The following is a 19,698-nucleotide window of genomic DNA, read 5'->3' as shown; positions in this document are numbered from 1 at the left end:
GCTAAACTATATTGGATTGTGAACAACTGTTGTAATGTATAATTTCCATTAATTTTAATTATTTATGGATAATTAATCAAATAAATAAATAATTAAATAAATAATAATTTATGAAGAAGAACGAGAACTCTCTAAAGAATAGGCAGACCACGAAAAAATAGAATAAATATAATAAAATAACATTCCAACAACCAAACTACAAAATATCCATAATTGATATATTAATGAATATGGTCTTTATTTTACGTCTTCATATATTCTAAGACTAAACTATATTGGACAGCGGAAAACTGTTATAATATATAATTTAGGACTGTCATGATGACATGAGCTGTTAAGCCATTTTACTAAGTCGCTTACTTTTTATCTTTTAAGTATTTATGTAACTGCTTATAAACATCATAAAAATAAATATATAGCTCACTAAAGTGATGTTCAGAAATGATCACTTTAGATGTGAATCGTTATAAAACTGTCACGCTTCAAAAATTCAAGTCTATTTTTTTACTGTTGGGTGTTTTAGTTACATATTTTCAGCCTGGGCAAAGTATTTATTAATTATTTTTATCGTTTTATTTCATGACTTTTTATAATGGTAACAGATATCTACTTGATGATTTGTAGGAGGAAAAGACAAAGAGTGAGAACAGACCGGATCGAACTTGTATTATACGCCAACCATCGTTTTGTCTTGTCCTTTAGATCATCATTCTTTTAGAGAAAAAAATTACTATTTTGCTAAGTAAAAAATTTAAGGCAAAAGGTATGACTCGTTCGCAATAAATAGTGTGAGGATGTTCGTTCCTATCGGGAAATGTCGAATGTGTAAAATGCCAGTAAAAGGACCTCTTCTCTAGCCGAAGGATTTAATGGGGTCACAAGAACGTCCTTGCGTTTGTCATAATCCCGACCCTGCGAATACTTACAATTCGCCGCATAATTATTTCTTTCTGCTCCCATTGTTGGATACTCGGTGTCTGTATGGGAAAGGGGAAAACTTTCCCCATTTCAGAGGATTTAGCAAGGGTTTAATTTATACCACGTTGCCTTTGTCTTACGATTTTCCGATCTGGATCTTACAAAAAAACAAAACAAAAGCCATGACAACTGGCAAACGATGCGGACAGTCGACGTTTCGCCAGGGTAAACAACCTCTAAACGGAGGTTTTATACAACGAGTCAAAGGAAAAAAGAAAAGGATGAGCAGAAGAGTGGTTGCTCTTTGCATTGTCGGCCCGAGATGTCAAGGTTAGTCCGTTTTTGTGTCATGCCAGATTGTAATCGCGTCCCTCGGATGTGAGAAGTTCCGTAGGGATTTTCTTAAAGATCGAAACGAAGAGAAATATGTTCATTTATTAAACAAATTGCTTTTCGGATTATTAAAACATCCTTCATCGTGAACTTTCTCATTACGGATTTCTCAATCGTCCTTTCTCTACCCTGAGAAGTACCTAGTTTATTAAAAAACGAGGCCAGTGAAGTCAAGCGAGAATATGACATCTTTTTAGAGGAAGTATCGACAGTTAGGCTTCATTTCGAAATACTAATGCAGAAATTGTTACATAAACAGAAGAAAATCATGTTAGGATAATTTCGATAGTCACGACAAACCAAATTCACGGTTGTTGGATGCAATGGCAGTTAGCTTAATTATAAACTTGTGTATATAATAAATTGAAATATATATACAATGGTCTAAAGTTATAGGCACTTTATGTAAGGTATTGGTTAAGATAAAAAAGTCAGCGTCACGAGCAGGATTCGAACCCACGACCTTCGACTAAATATGCCGCTGCTCTACCACTTGAGCTATCGTGACTTCGACCCACTCGGTCACTAACTTCCTATCTCAACCCAACCTTTCTAATTTTCCCTCCTTTTGAGATGGGAAGTTAGTGGCCGAGTGGGTCGAAGTCACGATAGCTAAAGTGTTAAAGCAGCGGCATATTTAGCCGAAGGTCTGGGTTCGAATCCCGCTCGTGACGCTGACGTTTTTATCTTAACCAATACCTTACAAAAAGATTAATTAATTGAAAGATGTTATTTGGTCAATCGGACCACGAAATCGAATGAAGTTATAGGTACTTTTTGACAGCCAGACGAAACATTTTTTCATTGCCGTATAAGACCATGCTTGGTCGAACTAAAGTATATGCCTCCTACACGTCTATAAACCAGTTTCCCAGAAGGGACTTCTTTGTCCGGTTTTATCGAATCGCGAGACCTTAGAATATTTACTGCCTAAGTAAAAGAGGTACAAAAGGTACATAGTTTATCGATTTTCGTTCGTAAAGGTCAAAGGCCGGTGAATCATGCGAGATCCGGCTTTTGCCAACTTGCTAAATCGTAAACCGAGTACGCACGGGGAAACCAGACCACCTTGAAATCGGCCAAGACAGGATCCTTGGGCGAACGGGATCTATAAACTCAGTCAAAAGATATCTGAAAATAAAATGTAATATAAAAAAACTCATCGGGCTTCTTTGTCTGGGCCGAAATGGGTTCCTTTCATTCGGTGCGTAACCATTTGTCTTCCGACAAACTTTACCAACGCACAATAGCCGAATGAAAGGTATTCGTGCACACTCTTTTAAGTCGTTGAGAAATGGAGAAAAAATACAATCTCTTTAATTCGTCACCATTCACTTAGTTGAAAGGTGTGATTTCGTGTGGAAAACCCTTTGTGGCCCTTTTAAGGATAAAATCATCAACATATGAAACATTGATGATTAGAGTTCACACAATGAAAAAATGGCTGATTCACAAAACAATTAAATATTCGAACTAATTTTATAACTTTAAATTTGTACAAAAATGGGCAAAATGAATAACGTTTTCAGTAATTCTTATATTATTCATGAAAAGGTAATATTTAAAGGTCATCACATTAACTATTCACATCACAGATTATTCATTTTCCTTAGTGAAGCCATTAAAATTTCATCAGCTGCCACAACCTAAAAGCTAAAAGCTAAAAGCACAAAAATGACGGTCCGTTTATGACCAAATAGACGAATTTTCTCGTACAATATACTTATTTTCAACAGATTAAGATTTTCCTCAGAAAACCCCCAAACATTTTACAAATCTACTGCGCTCATAAATCAACCATAATGTACATATTCTACTTTTCCCTTAAAGTTTTTGAATATTTACTGAACAGGACAAATTACATTCTTGACACTTCGCAACATTCAAGTGCCACCCTCTATTTTCTCGGTTTTCAAAGGAGTTTGTCAAATGACGCTTAAAGTTATACGTATGTATGTTACGAAAATTCTCTCTTTAAGCTAAAAAACATTTAAACGATTCCAACGGTAGAGCATTTGCTTTCCTTACACATACACTTTTCAATTCTTAAATGATTCAATCATAATGTACGTTTCAAAAGTACAAAATTGACTTGGATAATTAACAATGATTTAAATGATCTGACTTTATTATTCTAGTCAACTATTATTTAAAATCTGAGACGGCCGATTGTTCTGCCGCAGAGGCAAAAATATTGACCTGAATGGTCAAAGTATTCTTGTCAAACTGTACAGTATTCTCATGAGCAAGTCAATATTCTTATTTGTAAAGCATCAGATATTCACGTGAATCTAAATACTATGGATGATGTTTACAGCAAGTACATTCTTTTTAGCAAAGAACACAATATTGAAGTGAATATTTAAAATATAATCGTCAAGCTATGCGACTTGATATAGGCGACTTTCTTACAGTAAATCGCACATTATTACGAAAATCGCCAAACTATACTCGTTAACTATGCACTAAGGCATGCAGGCGATAAGTGTCGGAAATTTCAGAAAATGTTTCTACTCACCATATGCAACAAAAAACTTCCTATAAACCCCTGTCCATATCTCAACGAAAAAGAAGTAATTTTAGGTTTTGGTTATTTTTCGACTTAGGTCTATTAAATTGCTTATAAATGAAGAAAGACAATCAACAAGAATCCCTATTTCTTCGAGTGAAAGAATCAGTTCCCCCAGCCTCTGATGATGTCGTTGGAAGGTGTGATCTCTGGAACGTTTCGATGTAGAAAACGAGCTTGGTATTCTCTCCTTGCAGCAGTACCATTATGGTCGCAGTAACCGTAAATAAAATACTCATCAGCAAGATGACCATCAGGAAACAAAGGCATAATTTAAATCATCAACCTGTAGACGTTGTTACCTGATAACATAAAGCAAACTGATTGAATCGAACAATAAAGAACTGACACGAAACCCAAGAGCCAGACGGATTTCCTGAAAAATTGAGCGTGCCCCTCCCCTTTCAGTTTTTTCATCAAAAGAAAATTTTTTTGAACCTTCCAGAAGCTCAATCCAAAAAGGTGGTATACCGCTGGAAGCTAATTGAATGGGAAACTTTTGAAGAAATTTACAAAGGTCCAGGAGTTTGTAGTTAATAACAGTGACCCAATTTAAATATTTTTGTTTTTTTCTGAATTTTTCGTGCTGAATTTTTCCATCGATTGTGCAATGCAAATAAGTTTTCTTACAGCAAATTTAAGGTTCTTTCAGGTGGTAAAAACCAATTTTTTTTCTACAGCCAGTAATTCTGAAGTTTATAATCAATTTAATGGACCTAAGTCGAAAAAAAAAAACAAAATCTGAAATTACTTCTTTATCGTTGAGATTTGGATTGGGGTTTATGGAAAGTTTTTCGTTGCGTATGGTGAGTAGAAACACCTCCTGAAATTGTCGACACTTATCGCCAGTCTCCCTCTGTGCGTGTGTGTATAGTTATATGTATATATTAAAATGTCAATACTTTTTTCAAAGAGGAAGAAATTGATAAAGGAATATATATATACACGGTTTTTTTTTGTTTCATCAATTTCTTCCTCTTTGAAAATAGTAATTAAAAAAGCAATTGCACCTCTGAAAAGGGTATTGAATGGGGTACGTTTTCGAAAATTTTCTGGTCTCTAGGTTTGGAAATAGTAGTTTAGAATCACAAAAGTAAGTTTTTCTACTCTGAAATTTTTTTTACCAAAGTTCTCGCTTTTACAACACTTATTTCACGAACGTTTACAAGAAGAAAGTATTGATCACATCTTATTGGAAATTTTACGTAGTTTTCAATGATATCAACGGATTTGTCCAAATCCTTTTAGTTTTGGTGTTATTATTGTTTATTTTAAGAAGGTCGTGAAATCTTAAAAAATCACACAAACTGGAATAGCTCTGAAACTGTTGAGATTCGAACCATAATTAATTAGGACTTTTTGCTTCAATTTAGAATGTAGAGTCTACGGGCAAAGTTTGTAACACGAGTAGCCAAACACCCTGTATAATATTCTGTAATATTTAATAAGTAATAGTATAATAAATGTATGTAATAATATCAAAATATGCATTGTTATCATATCTTTTCTTATTTTTTCGTTCTAAAAAATAAGAAAAGCAAATAGGTCAGGTTTTTCTTCTTAAGTGTGGGCATTTTTAATGATGTACAAACGAAATAAAAATGAGCTGTTTCCTCACGACGCAGGTATTAATAATATGTGAGAAGGCGAAACTAATCGTGGAGAGAAGAAAAGGAAAACGGAACGATCGACACGACAACTGGATCTTACGGAGAAATTTGTAAAAGCGTTGCGAGGAAGACAATTCACGCAAGAGGCGACATTAAAGCGAAATCATATGCGAATTCTCCCTTATCGGACGGATATCGGCTAATTAACCAGATTAACAAACCGCAATCAACCTGTATTCATGCGTTAAGTTAGTTTTCTTTTCTATTAGGGTTACCGTAATTTTCCCATGTATAGGACCTTGGCCACTCTCGATTTCGTCGTGTGCGATCGAAACGAGGGAAAAATGAAATGCACTTCCCAGTTGGGCAACATGGAATATCGTAACACAACCGTAAAACATCGAAACCGGGTGAATTTGTTTTGGCGATACTGTAGTGGCCGATTATCGTCACATAACGAGTACGCCAAGTGTTGGAAATCTTGAAATTCGACTCTGTCATTCACCAAAACGCGACCTTTTCCTCCTTACATGCAATATCGTCAAATATTCACTCCGTTAATGGAAATTTGGAGAGATTTTGAACTTCCCTAAAACGAGTGAAAGTTGTAGAAACATAATATTAAATTATTTTTGGTTGAGTTTATAGGTTGTATAAATAAATGAACTCGATGTGCAATACAAAACGGCCAGAGGTCCAAATGGGTTTAACTAATATCAAGTAAACTGCGCAAAACTGAATAGGGATAACTGTAATTTATTCTTAATCTATTAATTTTAATCGAATTAACCGATATATACTTGTTAGTTGGATAAAACTAAACAGAAAATACAAACCAAAAAAAATGTTAATCTTCAGTTTCAACAAACACTTTTTCTCGTCTTTTCTCCGTTTTAATCCGGAATACAGTTGTATTCTGTACGATTGGTAATAGTTTGTTGGAAGTTGGCCTCACATCGTTTACCCCTTTGAAACGTGATAAACCGAGTAATGATTAGAGTTCACACAATGAAAAAATGGCTGATTCACAAGCCATCATTGATGAGCAACTCTGCTTCTATGAGGTCTGGCATTGTCATCCAGAAATCAAAAATCTCTGCCAATGAGATCCCTCGCTGGAGGAATGTATTCCTACATAATTTCTTGGACATAACTGGCTGCGGTGAGGTTGCGTTCAACAATATGGATACCAGTACTCCCTCCAGTGAAATCCCAGCCCACTCCATCACACCGGCTCCTCCAAACTGCACTGAAGGGAGCACGAATTGAGCATTGTACGCAACCCCTGTTCTCGGTATACACTTCGGCACCTTCTATCACAATACAGACAGAAATGCGACTCATCAGTAAAGATAACAGCAATCCAATTGGTGTTCTCTTCTAGGCGCTCGGTTCACCATATTCCCTGAGTTCCTGGTGGCGGGTTGTTGCTCCTGGGCATCACAAGTGGCATACGATGTGAGGCCAACTTCTCACAAACGATTCGTAATTTATACAGGCCTTCCCAAAACATCTTGTACATCATTTTAGGATCTGGCGGGCACTATAGAAAGGGTTCCGTGTTGAAGCAATGACAGTATTTCTGTCCTCCTTTAGCGTCGCAATCCGCTGAGATCCACATCACATCGTTTGTCCCTTTGAGACGATCTGCAGCCACATTGATGAACAACTCTGCTTCTATGAGGTCTGGCATCAAAAACCCGAAATCAAAAATACCTGCCCATGTGATCTCTGGTTTGAGGGATGTATTCCTTGATAATTTTTTGGACACGACAGACTGCGGTCAGGTTGCCTTCAACAATATCCCAGTTCGTCCTCCAGTGTAAATCCCAGCCCAGACACACCGGCTCCTCCCAACTGCACTGAAGTTAGCACGAACTGGGGCATTGTACGCAACTCCTGTTCTCGTTATACACTTCGGCACCTGCTATCACTATTATGCGAGCACTATGGAAAGAGTTCCGTGATGCAGCAATGACAATATTTCTGTCCTCCCTTAGCGTCGTAATGCAATGAGATCCACTACCAGGCCTCCTATCGGCACTTACAGTCTCTCGGAATAAGGTTAAAGCCCGGGAGACACTGAGAAACGCCAACTGCCTCTACAATATCTACTATCTGGTGACTTCGATGATTTATTCTTATAATAGTATTGCAAACTTCTGGTGCAAGATGGTTAAAGAGAATACAATTGGATCAAAATGGAGAAAAGAAGAGAAAAGGTCGTTTACAAAATGAGTAATCTTCATGTTTACTATTCTTAAGTAAATCCTTTATTAATAATGAAGATTAACAAATTTTTTGTTTGTATTTTCTCTTTTGTTTTATACAACTACCAAGAATATATCGTTTAATTTAATTAGAATTAAGAATAAATTACAAATATCCCTATTCATTTTTGCGCAGTTTACAATCATTTCAAGTGCCTCCAAAGTTTAACTGTTAACCTCACAATTTTTTTTTATTCCGTAGAAAACGGTGCGTAGAAAGTGCTGAAAGGGCCATTACTGTCCACAACTAGGGAAACTAAACCGTGGCCGTTAGAGGGAAAGTATTTCTATAATGCCACGTTATAATGTCCACCGCTTGCGTCTTCATTTGTGTAAACGGTGATTTCTACTGTTTTAACACAGACGATCTTGGATTGTTTCAGGATTGGTCGGTAAATAGTTGGTGACACGTTTTTTTAACCTTTAAAGGTCGGCGAGGAAAGAGAATTCGCACGGGAATATGCCAGGACGAGATCCAGGTAAATGATCCCTCAAAAGAGTTTGAATATCGTTATCACCTCGTTGATATTTAAATTCTGGATCATTTCAAACCAAATTCAGAAAACGCTTTTTCATTTCTGAATTCGGTTTGATCAAAACTGAACAGGTGGGCTAAAAAAATGAGTAACACCAAAAATAAGCGTGCATAATTAAAAATTGGTCAGTATGTTGTCATATATTACTCAAGTATTACATTATTGGCTTGCATCATTAATTTTTACTTTTTCATATTTAGATTTTTTATTGTATAGTAAAGCGTTCTAACCTTAATCTAATCCAATCCCTTCAATCTAAAATCTTCAGAACAATAGACCATGCTCCTTTTTTTGTGTCCAATCACACTATCCATAGACCTAAATGATCCTCTTGTTACACATCTAGCCAAATCCCGCTAGTCCTAAAGTATCCCACGATACAAACTCTTTCGACAAAAACCTGCCACCCGCCATGTTACCTATTAATCCTCACAGGAGGCTGAAGCGTTCTTCCCTCGACAACTTCACTACTTGACACCAGTTTCCTAGAATGGAGCCATCTCACTCATCATATTGATGTAATAACGGCATCCATGGTTGCTGTTCATAATTTCATGTCGTTCATATACGTCACTTATATACTAGTTCTTAATTCTTCTTCTTAGTAAAAGAAGAAAAAAAAACAATAATCCAAATTTGATTGCATGCATACGCAGCACAAAAGAACACATTTTTTTGCTTTGTTATTGATTGATTTCATTAAACCTTAACTACCTTCAGGTCAGTTAGGTCATTAGGTCTAACAGTCAAATCAACTGTCATAATAAGATGTTGGTTCTCAATTCACCTTCAAAAATATAGTGCCAAAAAGAATTTTAATGAACAATTATATCCAGTTGCCATGGGGAGAAAATGAACATACCACCCACCACGAACCATGAATAGTGATCAAGATATAAATCATGAATAGTGATCAAGATATAAATCATATGTTCAAACTTGACGTTCTTGGTGTTATTCCCAGTTACTTTAAGTCTCTATCTTGTATTTTGTTTTGCAACTTCGTTTCATAAGACTTGAGTGTTTAGATAAAGACCAACTCTTAGCAATCGAATTTTATAAAACAGTCTTTAACATACTCCCTCGATTGAAGAAATGTTTTAATTCAAAATACTGCCGACCATGAGAATGATACCTTTTAAGATATAATTGAATTGTATAGATTAATTATTGAAATTATGAAATATTTGATTAAAAATCCATCTTAAACATACCGTCCACCAATGAAAGGATTTTATGCTTACAATTAACAAATATCAAACATTTTAATCCAAGAATTATTTATTGTGCTTAAACGTACTTTTGATATTTTACCAATCAGTCTTTTTTTCTACCTGTTATTTATTTTCAAGGTAATCAAGTAGAATAGTTAAAACACAACTATTCCATAAAAACTTTAGTCGTATATTGTGGCTAAATGCAAACTGATGACCAAACATTCCACCCATCATGAATAATTTTCAAACTACCTTAAACATTTCTGATATTTATACTTACTATTTGATATTTTGTAGTCCTCTATTCTTTGTCAGTTAGTTGTACGCTCTGTTGCCTGATTCTAATCGATAATTATTTTGTTATTTATGATATGTTTCATATATTACATAATTAAATAATAAGTAATTAGTAAAAAACTTGTCTAAAAATGTTTGGTTAATATCTTCTAGGTGACTAACCAACATAACGCCCTTCATGATTTTGATTTTGCTTAAACTTTTACGTGCTCGTTAAGCATTTATACTATGAATTCATCCTACATAAAAGTGGGTTCTCTCCTTATTTTCTTCAGACATGGCATAATTCTTTAGACCTAATATTTGATTTAGTTCTGTTGAATTTTCCCATATCACCTGTGAAGTTTTCATTTTTGTTGCCAGATAAATTAATTATTGGCAGCTAACTGCTTATTATTTTCAATGTAGTTTGCCTTTACATTCCAAGGAATGGTTTGAAACCTGTTCTTGAATAATTTGTGAAGATAGTCTTTTAGTATTATTTTTTTAGTTCGTCCATCGAGTGGACTTTTTGCAAATTTTTTATCAACTAATTTTTCTGCTTTTATGATAGTAAATGATTTGAAATCTGCTTGGTTTCCTGCAAACCGAACAAAGAAATTAGGTCAGTTATTGTACAGTAAACTGATTGTCATTGGTACTGGAAGGAGCCGGGTGGAGTATGAATGTATATATACAAGTCCTGAATATTAATAATGAGATAGTGCCGTTAAAACTATGTTTAATAGCGGTTTTATTTTGTTACAGAGTACTGGGGGAAATTATATTTATTTGAATTGTGCTTATTAGTTTATTTTGCATTCCATCAATTTTTTTGATAAAACGTTTTTCTTTGTCCACCTGGTACACGTCGAATAACTTCTACCACTCCTTTCCTTGTCCGCGGAGGAAGTGTTAACAGTTAGGAAAGTCAGCCTTGGTCATGCAAGGACACCTGGCCACGCCCGCCCCGGCCAGACGATTTTCTTCAAAGGTGAAGGTAATGCGTCGCTTAAAACGGTGCTTCCTCATTCTAATTTTCCGAAAGCCGAGCAGGATTTTCCGCTTCCGTCGAGCCCCCGGCCGTGTCTGGGGAAAGGAAGAGAGAAAGCTGGCAAAAACAGATGTTAATTGGCCATCTCCCAATTGCCTTTAAGACAATGAGAGACAGTATTAAGTAGATCAATATGCGTCTTCAGAGAAAGTGAAAGAAAAACGACCAATCTTCGATCTTGACGAAAACCTTTGAAATCTTTAAAAGAAGGATTGTCTGGAAAGGAAGAAGCAATCTACTGGATAATCAGAAACCAACAATGTTCTTTGGATCTAGTAGGATGCATGTGATTAAATCTACCAAATAGCTATCATTCTAATGTTCATGCTATAAAGAATGACGTCAATAATTATCATTATAAGAGTGTGGGATTGAGCTAGTCAATTCTCCTGCGTAACGCATACAATATTAAACATTCTAGTCCAACTGTGCAGTATTGATTTTAGGGAGTCAATTACCCTTCGGATAGCAGGAAATGTTCAATTTAAATCATTATTTATTATCGTGAATTGTCAAATTTTGCCCTCATACAGTGCAGTTTAGTTTTAAGCTCGTCAGTTCTTTAACGCGAAGCTGCCAATATTTACAGGAATTAAATTAATTAATTTCGTGGTCCGCATAACCAATTAATTAAGGTTTTTAGTTGAGATAAAAAAGTCAATGGCACGAGCGGAATTCGAACCCACGATCGTCGGCTAGATACGCCGCTGCTCTACCACTTGAGCTATCGTGACCTCGATCCACTCGGACACTAACTTCCCATCTCAACCCCACCTTTTGAATTTTCCCTCCTTTTTGCCATTTTTCAAATGTCGTGTAATCGGATTGGATTCTCGACGACAAATGAAATGGCCACGGAGAGCTTTAGTGAAGTATACTTCATTTTAAATCATTAAATTCACTAATTTCGTGGTCCGCTTGACCAATTAATATATTACAATTAATTAAGGTTTTTAGTTGAGATAAAAAAGTCAATGGCACGAGCGGGATTCGAACCCACGATCTTCGGCTAGATACGCCGCTCCTCTACCACTTGAGCTATCGTGACCTCGATCCACTCGGACACTAACTTCCCATCTCAACCCCACCTTTTGAATTTTCCCGCCTTTTTGCCATTTTTCAATACCCTAACCATCCCTAACCAATTGACAGGAATCTTCAAATTATACTCGTGGAACTATATTGATATTAGCTAGTCAATTTATCGTAAATCACACAGCATTAAGCGAATCGTCAAAAAATTCTCGTGAATACTGTATTGACAGGCTGTGCAATATTGACTTTAGTTAGTCAATTTCATTATACTATAAAACACACCTGTACTGACTTGTACTAGTCAATTGACTCATCCGTAAGGCGTCAATTTCTCGTAAATCACACAACATTAAGCGAATCGTCAAAGTATTCTCGTGAATACTGTATTGACAGGCTGTGCAGTATTGACTCCAGTTAGTCAATTTCATCATTCCATAAAGCATTCCTGTACTCACTTTTATTGACTCAGTATGTGAATTATTGTCAATAGTCCAAGTATACTCGTCCAAACAAGGTAGTATTGACTATCAATTTTTCCCATTCGTAAAACTTCCAATGTTACCGAGTATTATCAGACTTTTTATTGATAAAGCATGCAATATTAATGTGAATCGTCAAAGTTTGAACTTATACAGCGTAGGTTAGCTTTAAGCTCATTGTTCTCTGAAGTATTATACACGATGAAATGTGTAGAATTGACTTGAGCAAGTCCAGCATCCATAAAGAGAGAATCGTCAAAGTATAATTGAGCTAGTCAGTTTTCTCACTCGTAAAGCAAACATTATTACCGTGAATCGTCAAAATATACTCTTTCAAACTGTAATGACTTTTGCTAGTAAATGCTCTCTCCTAAATCACAACTATGAAGTGACTTATCACGTCACAAGTAGGCTCGTTAAATTGTATTGACTTTCGCGAGTTAATGCTTTTTCTCAAAGCAGACAATATTAACGTGAGTCGGCAGAGTATACGTTGTGCTAATTTATTCTTTATCGTAAAGCAGACAATGAGAATGAATCGTCAAAATACTCGTCAAAATGAAATGGCTTTAGCTAATCAATGATCTTTCGTAAATCACATACTGTCGTGTCCCAAGAATACCCGTTAAAGTGTATTGACTTCTGGTAGGTAATTCTCTCTCGTAAAACGAGCCTATTACAGTAATGGTAACTTAAAATATGTCAACGATATAAGAAATTTACACGAAAAACTACTGATTTTTTTTAAATTGTCAATTTAGCTAAAAAATTACAATATTCGAATAATTAGACAAATTATCTCTGAACCAAGTTTATTTACAATCCACGAAAAATTTTCAACTTCTTGTAAATTAAAGGGTCAAGTTAGTTTTTCAGGACCTCACAACATTTACCGAAATTGACCACCCTTTATGGCCTAATGTTCTCTTAGAGCAAGAAGAACTTTAGCCATTTTGTTGAAAGGTTAGCGGGAAATCTCATGAGTTTGTCATTGCTCTGAAAAAACTTTAGATAAGAAACGGTTAAATTTTAAAATTTAAACAACATTTAACTTAAACAGGATATGTAAAATGTTTGTCTAGTATAAACATCACTATTAGATGCAGTGGTAGAGTAATGGAGATAGATTTTTTTTTAAATTTTTTAACGAGGGCTCGTAACAAAAGAGGTCATATCAACCCTCGGGGTGCCGGTGTTTTTGAAAAAAAGCCCATTTGTCCATTTGTAAGTATGCAGGGCCGCTTCGGGGATTCGAACCCCGGACTTTTACCTTACAGTGATGAGCGCCGTCTCAACGCCTAAACCGTTGCGGCCACCGACGCCTCTAATAGAAGTTTTCAAGATGGAAATTTTAGATTAAAAAAAAATCAGTGTTGCCAATAAATGGAATGTAACATTTAAGGAAAAACACAGCATCCGCCCTAAACTCATGGGATTAGCTATGCTTCAGCAACTTCGCTATATTTGTTGCTGCCCTGAGGCAACTGCGGGCAAAAAAGGGCTAAAGCTATTTGAAGATCTAGAGCTATCTGAAGAGCTAGACATTAGAAAAAATCTTGGCATGTTTGTTCTCAATTTTCTATGAAAGAAACACCATACAAATTTCTGACCTTTTTGCCATTTATTTGTAATATTTAAATGTAACGTTATATTTTTAAGTTAGAAATAGTCAAATTGACTATAGAAAACAATGAATATTTCTTGCGATCTCGGTGGATGTCTATGATTGAATCTACCCAGATGTTATTAGTCAAAAGTTCATGTTAGAAAAATGAGAAATGACGTCAATTATCATTATACCTTTCCTGACTTCAAGTGGACAATTATCATTAGTAAAGCACACAAAATTTGTCAGGCATACACGTTAAATTTTCCAGCCTTGATTATTGTTAGAAATATCAGACATGTTATTATACATATCAATTGTTATTTAATTTTCAAAATCAGTTATAAAAAGGCGTTTTATTTTCAAACTTTGTTGAGTTGTCACATTGTTATTCGAAGATTTTTCAAAATAACGATAAAATGAACCGCTTTGCTGAAACCAGTTGCCATTTATGTCTCGGGGTGGTGATCTATGTAGGCGGGTCCGTTACCACAGGCGTTACCCGCCAGGAAAACAAATCTCGAAAGATGGATTTTCGTACGGTCGATGGTAGATTTGACTCGCTCCAACATGCTGAAATAAGCAATACCGTAACGGCTAGTTGATTTTCTTCAGAGGAGAATAAGCAGCCTGGTCAAAACTGATTATTCCTGGTCCGCCGATTCTCGCCTCAGCATTGAATCACCTTTGAAAGCCTGCGCCACTTTTCTGTATGCCGGCTTTTGTCGAAAAACTGTAAAGTAACGCATTGCAAAACCTGCAAAACCCAGTTTTGCTCACAAGTCAAAAGTTAAAAAGAAATACTAACTTTACTATAGAAATTTCACGAAAAATTCATCATCATTTTGATGATCTTTTTATTTTTTTCTTTATTCTAGAAGATTAGATTTTTTTTAAAAGAAAAACAAATCGTTACCAAAGGCACCTTGAACAATTATTAACCTTTGAAGGTTCTTTCACAATCTAGCCCTGTGATTACCACGGGGGTGTAGAAACAGTTTAATTCCTAATGATCTCCACAAGGTCAAAATTATTAATTTTTCAATACGTATAAGGATAAAACCTGGCTACAAATTAGTTTAACTGATGGAGGTCAATATATTGACCTAACGGAAGTGGTATAAAGTTTATGATTGAAAAAATAAAACGTGATGGCAATATGAACGCTGAACACCTTTATGGTCAATTAAAATGTTTTCATCCAGTAAACGTAATTGAAAAGTAAATATTGACTTTACAACCAAATAAACCGATTATTAACATTTTCTGATACTACGGCCTTAGAGCTTTCTGTATTCAAATAAAGGAAAGGAAGAAAGGAATGCCACGTGCGTCCTTGGTCCACTTAAAAAAAAGCTTAGGTTTATTAACAATAACCTCTCATATGAAATAGAAACATCGGAAAACATATATTTATTTTTGTTCTTTCTATCTAAAACAGAGAAAATATTATTATTAAAAAATTATAATAAAGCCCTACTAAATCAACAGATTCTTTGATATAGTATAGCTTTAATAATTAGTTTTTCAATTAATTGATCTTTATATAAGGTATTGGGTGAGATAAAAAAGTCAGTCGCGAGCGGGATTCGAACCCACGACCTTCGGCTAAATACGCCGCTGCTCTACCACTTGAGCTATCGTGACTTCAATCCACTCGGACACCAACTTCCCATCTCAATTCTACCTTTCGAATTTTCCCTCCTTTAATATTTAATCCCTTTAATATTTAGCCCAACTTCCGAACTTAAAACATCGCGATTCGACCGGAAAAACTTGCAATAAAAAACATATTAAAAAACTGCCACTTTCGGAAGTTTGGCTGGATTGGAAGGGAAGTCTTGCGCTTCCAGAGCACAGCCGATACGCGGTACTCGGAGGAAGGGTCATCCTCACCAGATTAAAAATAGGCCATGCGAGGTTGACACGCGGACACTTACTTAGACATAGCCTCAATGCAGTGAAAGGTAGCTCGATGTAGACCCACCCAATTGAAGGGTGCAATTCGTTGGCTCCGTATAGAGAGCGTGTAGCAATGCTACCCGATATGGAAACTTGGACGCAGGTGCGGGTTTCTGGGCCTCCTATTCCGATGTTTGGAGGAAACAGGATGGCCTTACTGAATGTAGTAGAAGGAAAAATATCAACTACTCCATCACCTTAATTGAATAAATTGTTATGTAGTAAATTTGAATGGATTTGGATTTAGGAAATGATTGCGTTGGGGGCTGAAGTGACCTCGGGCTGGACGGATTAGACCGAGGTCTAGTCCCAGGCTTCCAACCCTCGGGGTGTTTATTCTCAGGAATGCTGGTGATTTATTGTAAATTACAAAAGCTGGTATAGCCGGTGGACTGCAAGAAGTGTTAGGCTCAACTCTGTACAAGCATGTATCTATGCCCATGCGTTTGCAGATTTGAGCTTTTATAAATCAGCAATCAGTAATCAGATCCTTTGTTGTCAAGAACTATTGTATAAACACCTTAACTTCATATACTTATGTAATAGAATTAATCGAGAAAATTTAAAGAATAAATCTTATTCTGTTTGTAGTCTCATACATACTCAAAAAGCTGTTGTCATCAGCCCGAGGTGTATTCTGACAGCCTTTCTTATTCTTCATGAAATACGACTTCCATTACTTCTTTTCATCCCACACCTTTATTTCTGTCGGAAATTTTTCACTCGTACTTTCGCCAATTTGTATTAAACCAAGTTCTTTTATTCCATTTGAGGTTTTTTAAATGATTACATTCAGGGTTTTTCATTATCCTACCAGCCTCGCCAAAAAGAAAATGAGTAAAAATTGAAATTTTTAGAGTTTTTCTTTTATTCTTTGCTATACATATCTTTGAATGATACGTCAGGTTGAAGGATGTGGGATCACCGATTTCAATGTGACTTTTTTGGTGAACTAGATCGGCAAATATTAGAGTCATATTCGAGCATTTTTGTCAACAATCTCTAGGCGTCGAGAAAAAAAAATTAAAACAATTTACATTTTTCTTTTTTCAATATGGTTTTCAATCTTTGTTTTGCATTATTTCAAGATTATTATACATATCAGTCGATTTATTATTTTACATAGAATATAAATACATATAATATGCAAGATTGGAAAACATGATCGTAGATACATCTATAATTTTTTTTCAAAACTTTTTTAACAAATTCATAATTGTTTTAAACACCGGCCAAAGCTCATAAATACGATTTTTATACCAGACAAAAAAATTGATGACTAGATCAGCCGGGCTTACATTTTTGCGCTTTTTGCTTTATTACAAGCGTTGGAGAGGTGCATGATTTCAGCCTATATCAGCACCGTTTAAATTTTATGCCATTCTAATTGAGATTGATACAATATGTGTATTTAATATGATTCTAAACCCTTAAAATGGTTATCTTTTAGAAGAGTTGTTTTAAAGGCATCACAATTTTTGCGAAATTTTGATTTAAAAAAAGAAAAGAATCATAGGTATGAAGAAAGAAAAAATTTGTGATTTTTCATTCTATTTTCTCCAAAATGAGGATTCAGGTTTGGTTGGTGAAAACGAAAATCAACTTTGTTTCTTGTTAATAAAAATATGATAACCTATTTTGCTTCGTCGTTTGGTCATTACGTCAACGTTTTGAAAATATGGGTATCAGAGATATAGTAATGAGTAATTTGTACGTTTTCTGTTACTCTTCTAATGTTATATCTTGCTTGCTCACGTCTCCTGTAAAACATTCCGACATTCGTTTAAGACATGATGATTCTTCCTCACTCTTCCTCCAACGTCTCTACTTCAAGTTTTCGGAAGATCCTTTTCTCGTTTTTTATATAAGCGTTAGAAATTTTTAATTAAAAATGAACCAGCCTTAACGATCTTTGTTTTTCATTTTATGTATGACACCTTGTTTTTCATATGCGGCTTCACTTTCTAAAAATAAATTAGCTCTAAAATGTTCAAAAAAAAGGAGCTAAAAGTATCCCACGAATACTCTGGATCACGGTTTGGTCTTGAAGCAAATTCAGTTATTACAGCCAAGCTTTCGACCTATTTTAAGGTCATCAGGGGATAACAATCATAAACATGTCTACAAATTGACATAATTAGGTTGTGTAATGTATGGTACATAAAAGATGCATACAAAAGTTACGAAACAAAAAAATTAATAGATTAATAAGTTGTTGTAAAATAAAATTATGATGCATTTTCTTTTACCCTTACGGATAGCTCTGGCTAAAAGCTGTTACATCATTCAATGTTAATTCTGACATCCTTTCTTCCTTTTCATTAAAAAAACCATTTCCTTCCTTTCACCCACACCTTTATGTCCTGTTAGATTTTTTTTCTCTTGGTTTATCTAATTTAGTGAAATTTCTTTGTAATATGAATTTTAAAAATTGCCCCTCAACGAGTTGCAAGAAGGAAACTAAGAAAGGCTAAGTAGAAGATAATGGAGGTGTACTCTACCTGATACATAGTGCTTTTATTAATTAATCCAAAGCTGAAAGTAAACCGGAAGTCGTGCAAAATACAGCTTTGGAGACACGCGAAACCGGTTTGGCCATTATAGAAAGTCAAACTCTAAAATTGACACCTCGTGCAAAACTGGTGCAGGCAGGAATACGCCTGTTGCCCATCATAAAACAGCAAGTCCGTTTAATAGCTTGAAATCTTGATTTTATCATTGATTTTATGTTTTCCTTTTATTTTTTTTAGAAAACGGAATGGCTTCGCTCCGGCCACATTTCTCGCCCCAGGTCCTAAACGACGCGAGCGACGAGAACACAGACGACGACAGCACGCCACTCACTCACGATTTGTATGGAGGAAGGTGAGTAAATTAAATCGTACATTTTCAATAGAAACGTGCACTCCTGTCCTATTATTATTTTGTCTTGTGTCAGCCCGAAATGTATGACCTGCCAAACTGTGGTCGGTCATATAGTTCACATGTCCATATTAGAATTATGGATGTTTTAAGTCATTACATTATTTTACAGCAGGAACAATAAAAACTGTAAACTATATGAACAAAAGTCTTAATAATTAATTTACGTACTTATAACATAAACTGTAAAAATTACATAAACAATGCAAAAGTACTTATTGCATTATATCTAAATAGTACTTAACATATACTATCTAAATACTACTTACCCCATCAGAGTAGACAACATTTAAAATCTAAAAACATACTTATAGCAACAGATTCCAAGATGACAAATAATATATAAATAATCCTTTTAACATGAGATGTCAAGAGTACTTAAAATAAGATATCTACAGAACACTTGTAGCATTAGTTTGTCACCAGAACATAAAATACAATAAGGTCTTTTTTAAATCATAATAAGCATTTAAAACGTAATATCGAAGAACGATTAATCACATAAATGTAACGAGCACTTATGGTATAATATGGCAATGTATTTTTACATCAAAATGTAAAAAGTTTCTTCAAACAGATATTAAAAGGGTCATTATAAAAACAGATGTAAAGAACATGTAACATAAGATGGAAACAGTATTTACAGTTAATATTTTCAATATACATTAGATGTATGAAGTACTTGGTACATAAGAAACACAAGTGAATGAAATAAGTGAACTTTTTTTTTTAAGTTGTTTATCAAAGATAATAGAAAAATGTTGATTACAAATTGAAGAATAAATAAAATGCAATTAGACAACTCAATCGGCCCCCTAAAATCTAAATATTCATGTAACTATGTGGAATTT

At 35.0% G+C, this 19,698-nt stretch overlaps 1 protein-coding gene across 2 annotated transcripts in view; it reads left to right on the top strand.

Annotated features, from left to right (window-relative positions):
* Positions 1 to 19,698, top strand: part of LOC106666781 — a 62,300-nt gene that overhangs the window by 18,931 nt on the left and 23,671 nt on the right. For both annotated transcript variants that reach the window (XM_014394212.2, XM_014394213.2), the window contains exon 2: positions 18,676 to 18,790. In XM_014394212.2, the coding sequence (XP_014249698.1) occupies positions 18,684 to 18,790 (107 nt within the window). In that variant the 5' untranslated portion in view covers positions 18,676 to 18,683. The remainder of the gene's footprint in view (positions 1 to 18,675; positions 18,791 to 19,698) is intronic.

Source organism: Cimex lectularius, unplaced genomic scaffold (genome assembly GCF_000648675.2).
Source record: "Cimex lectularius strain Harlan isolate CLEC.00 unplaced genomic scaffold, Clec_2.1 scaffold2, whole genome shotgun sequence".
NCBI lineage: Eukaryota > Metazoa > Arthropoda > Insecta > Hemiptera > Cimicidae > Cimex > Cimex lectularius.
Note: the sequence above shows the minus strand (reverse complement) of the source record. Positions and strands in the feature narration are given on the sequence as shown.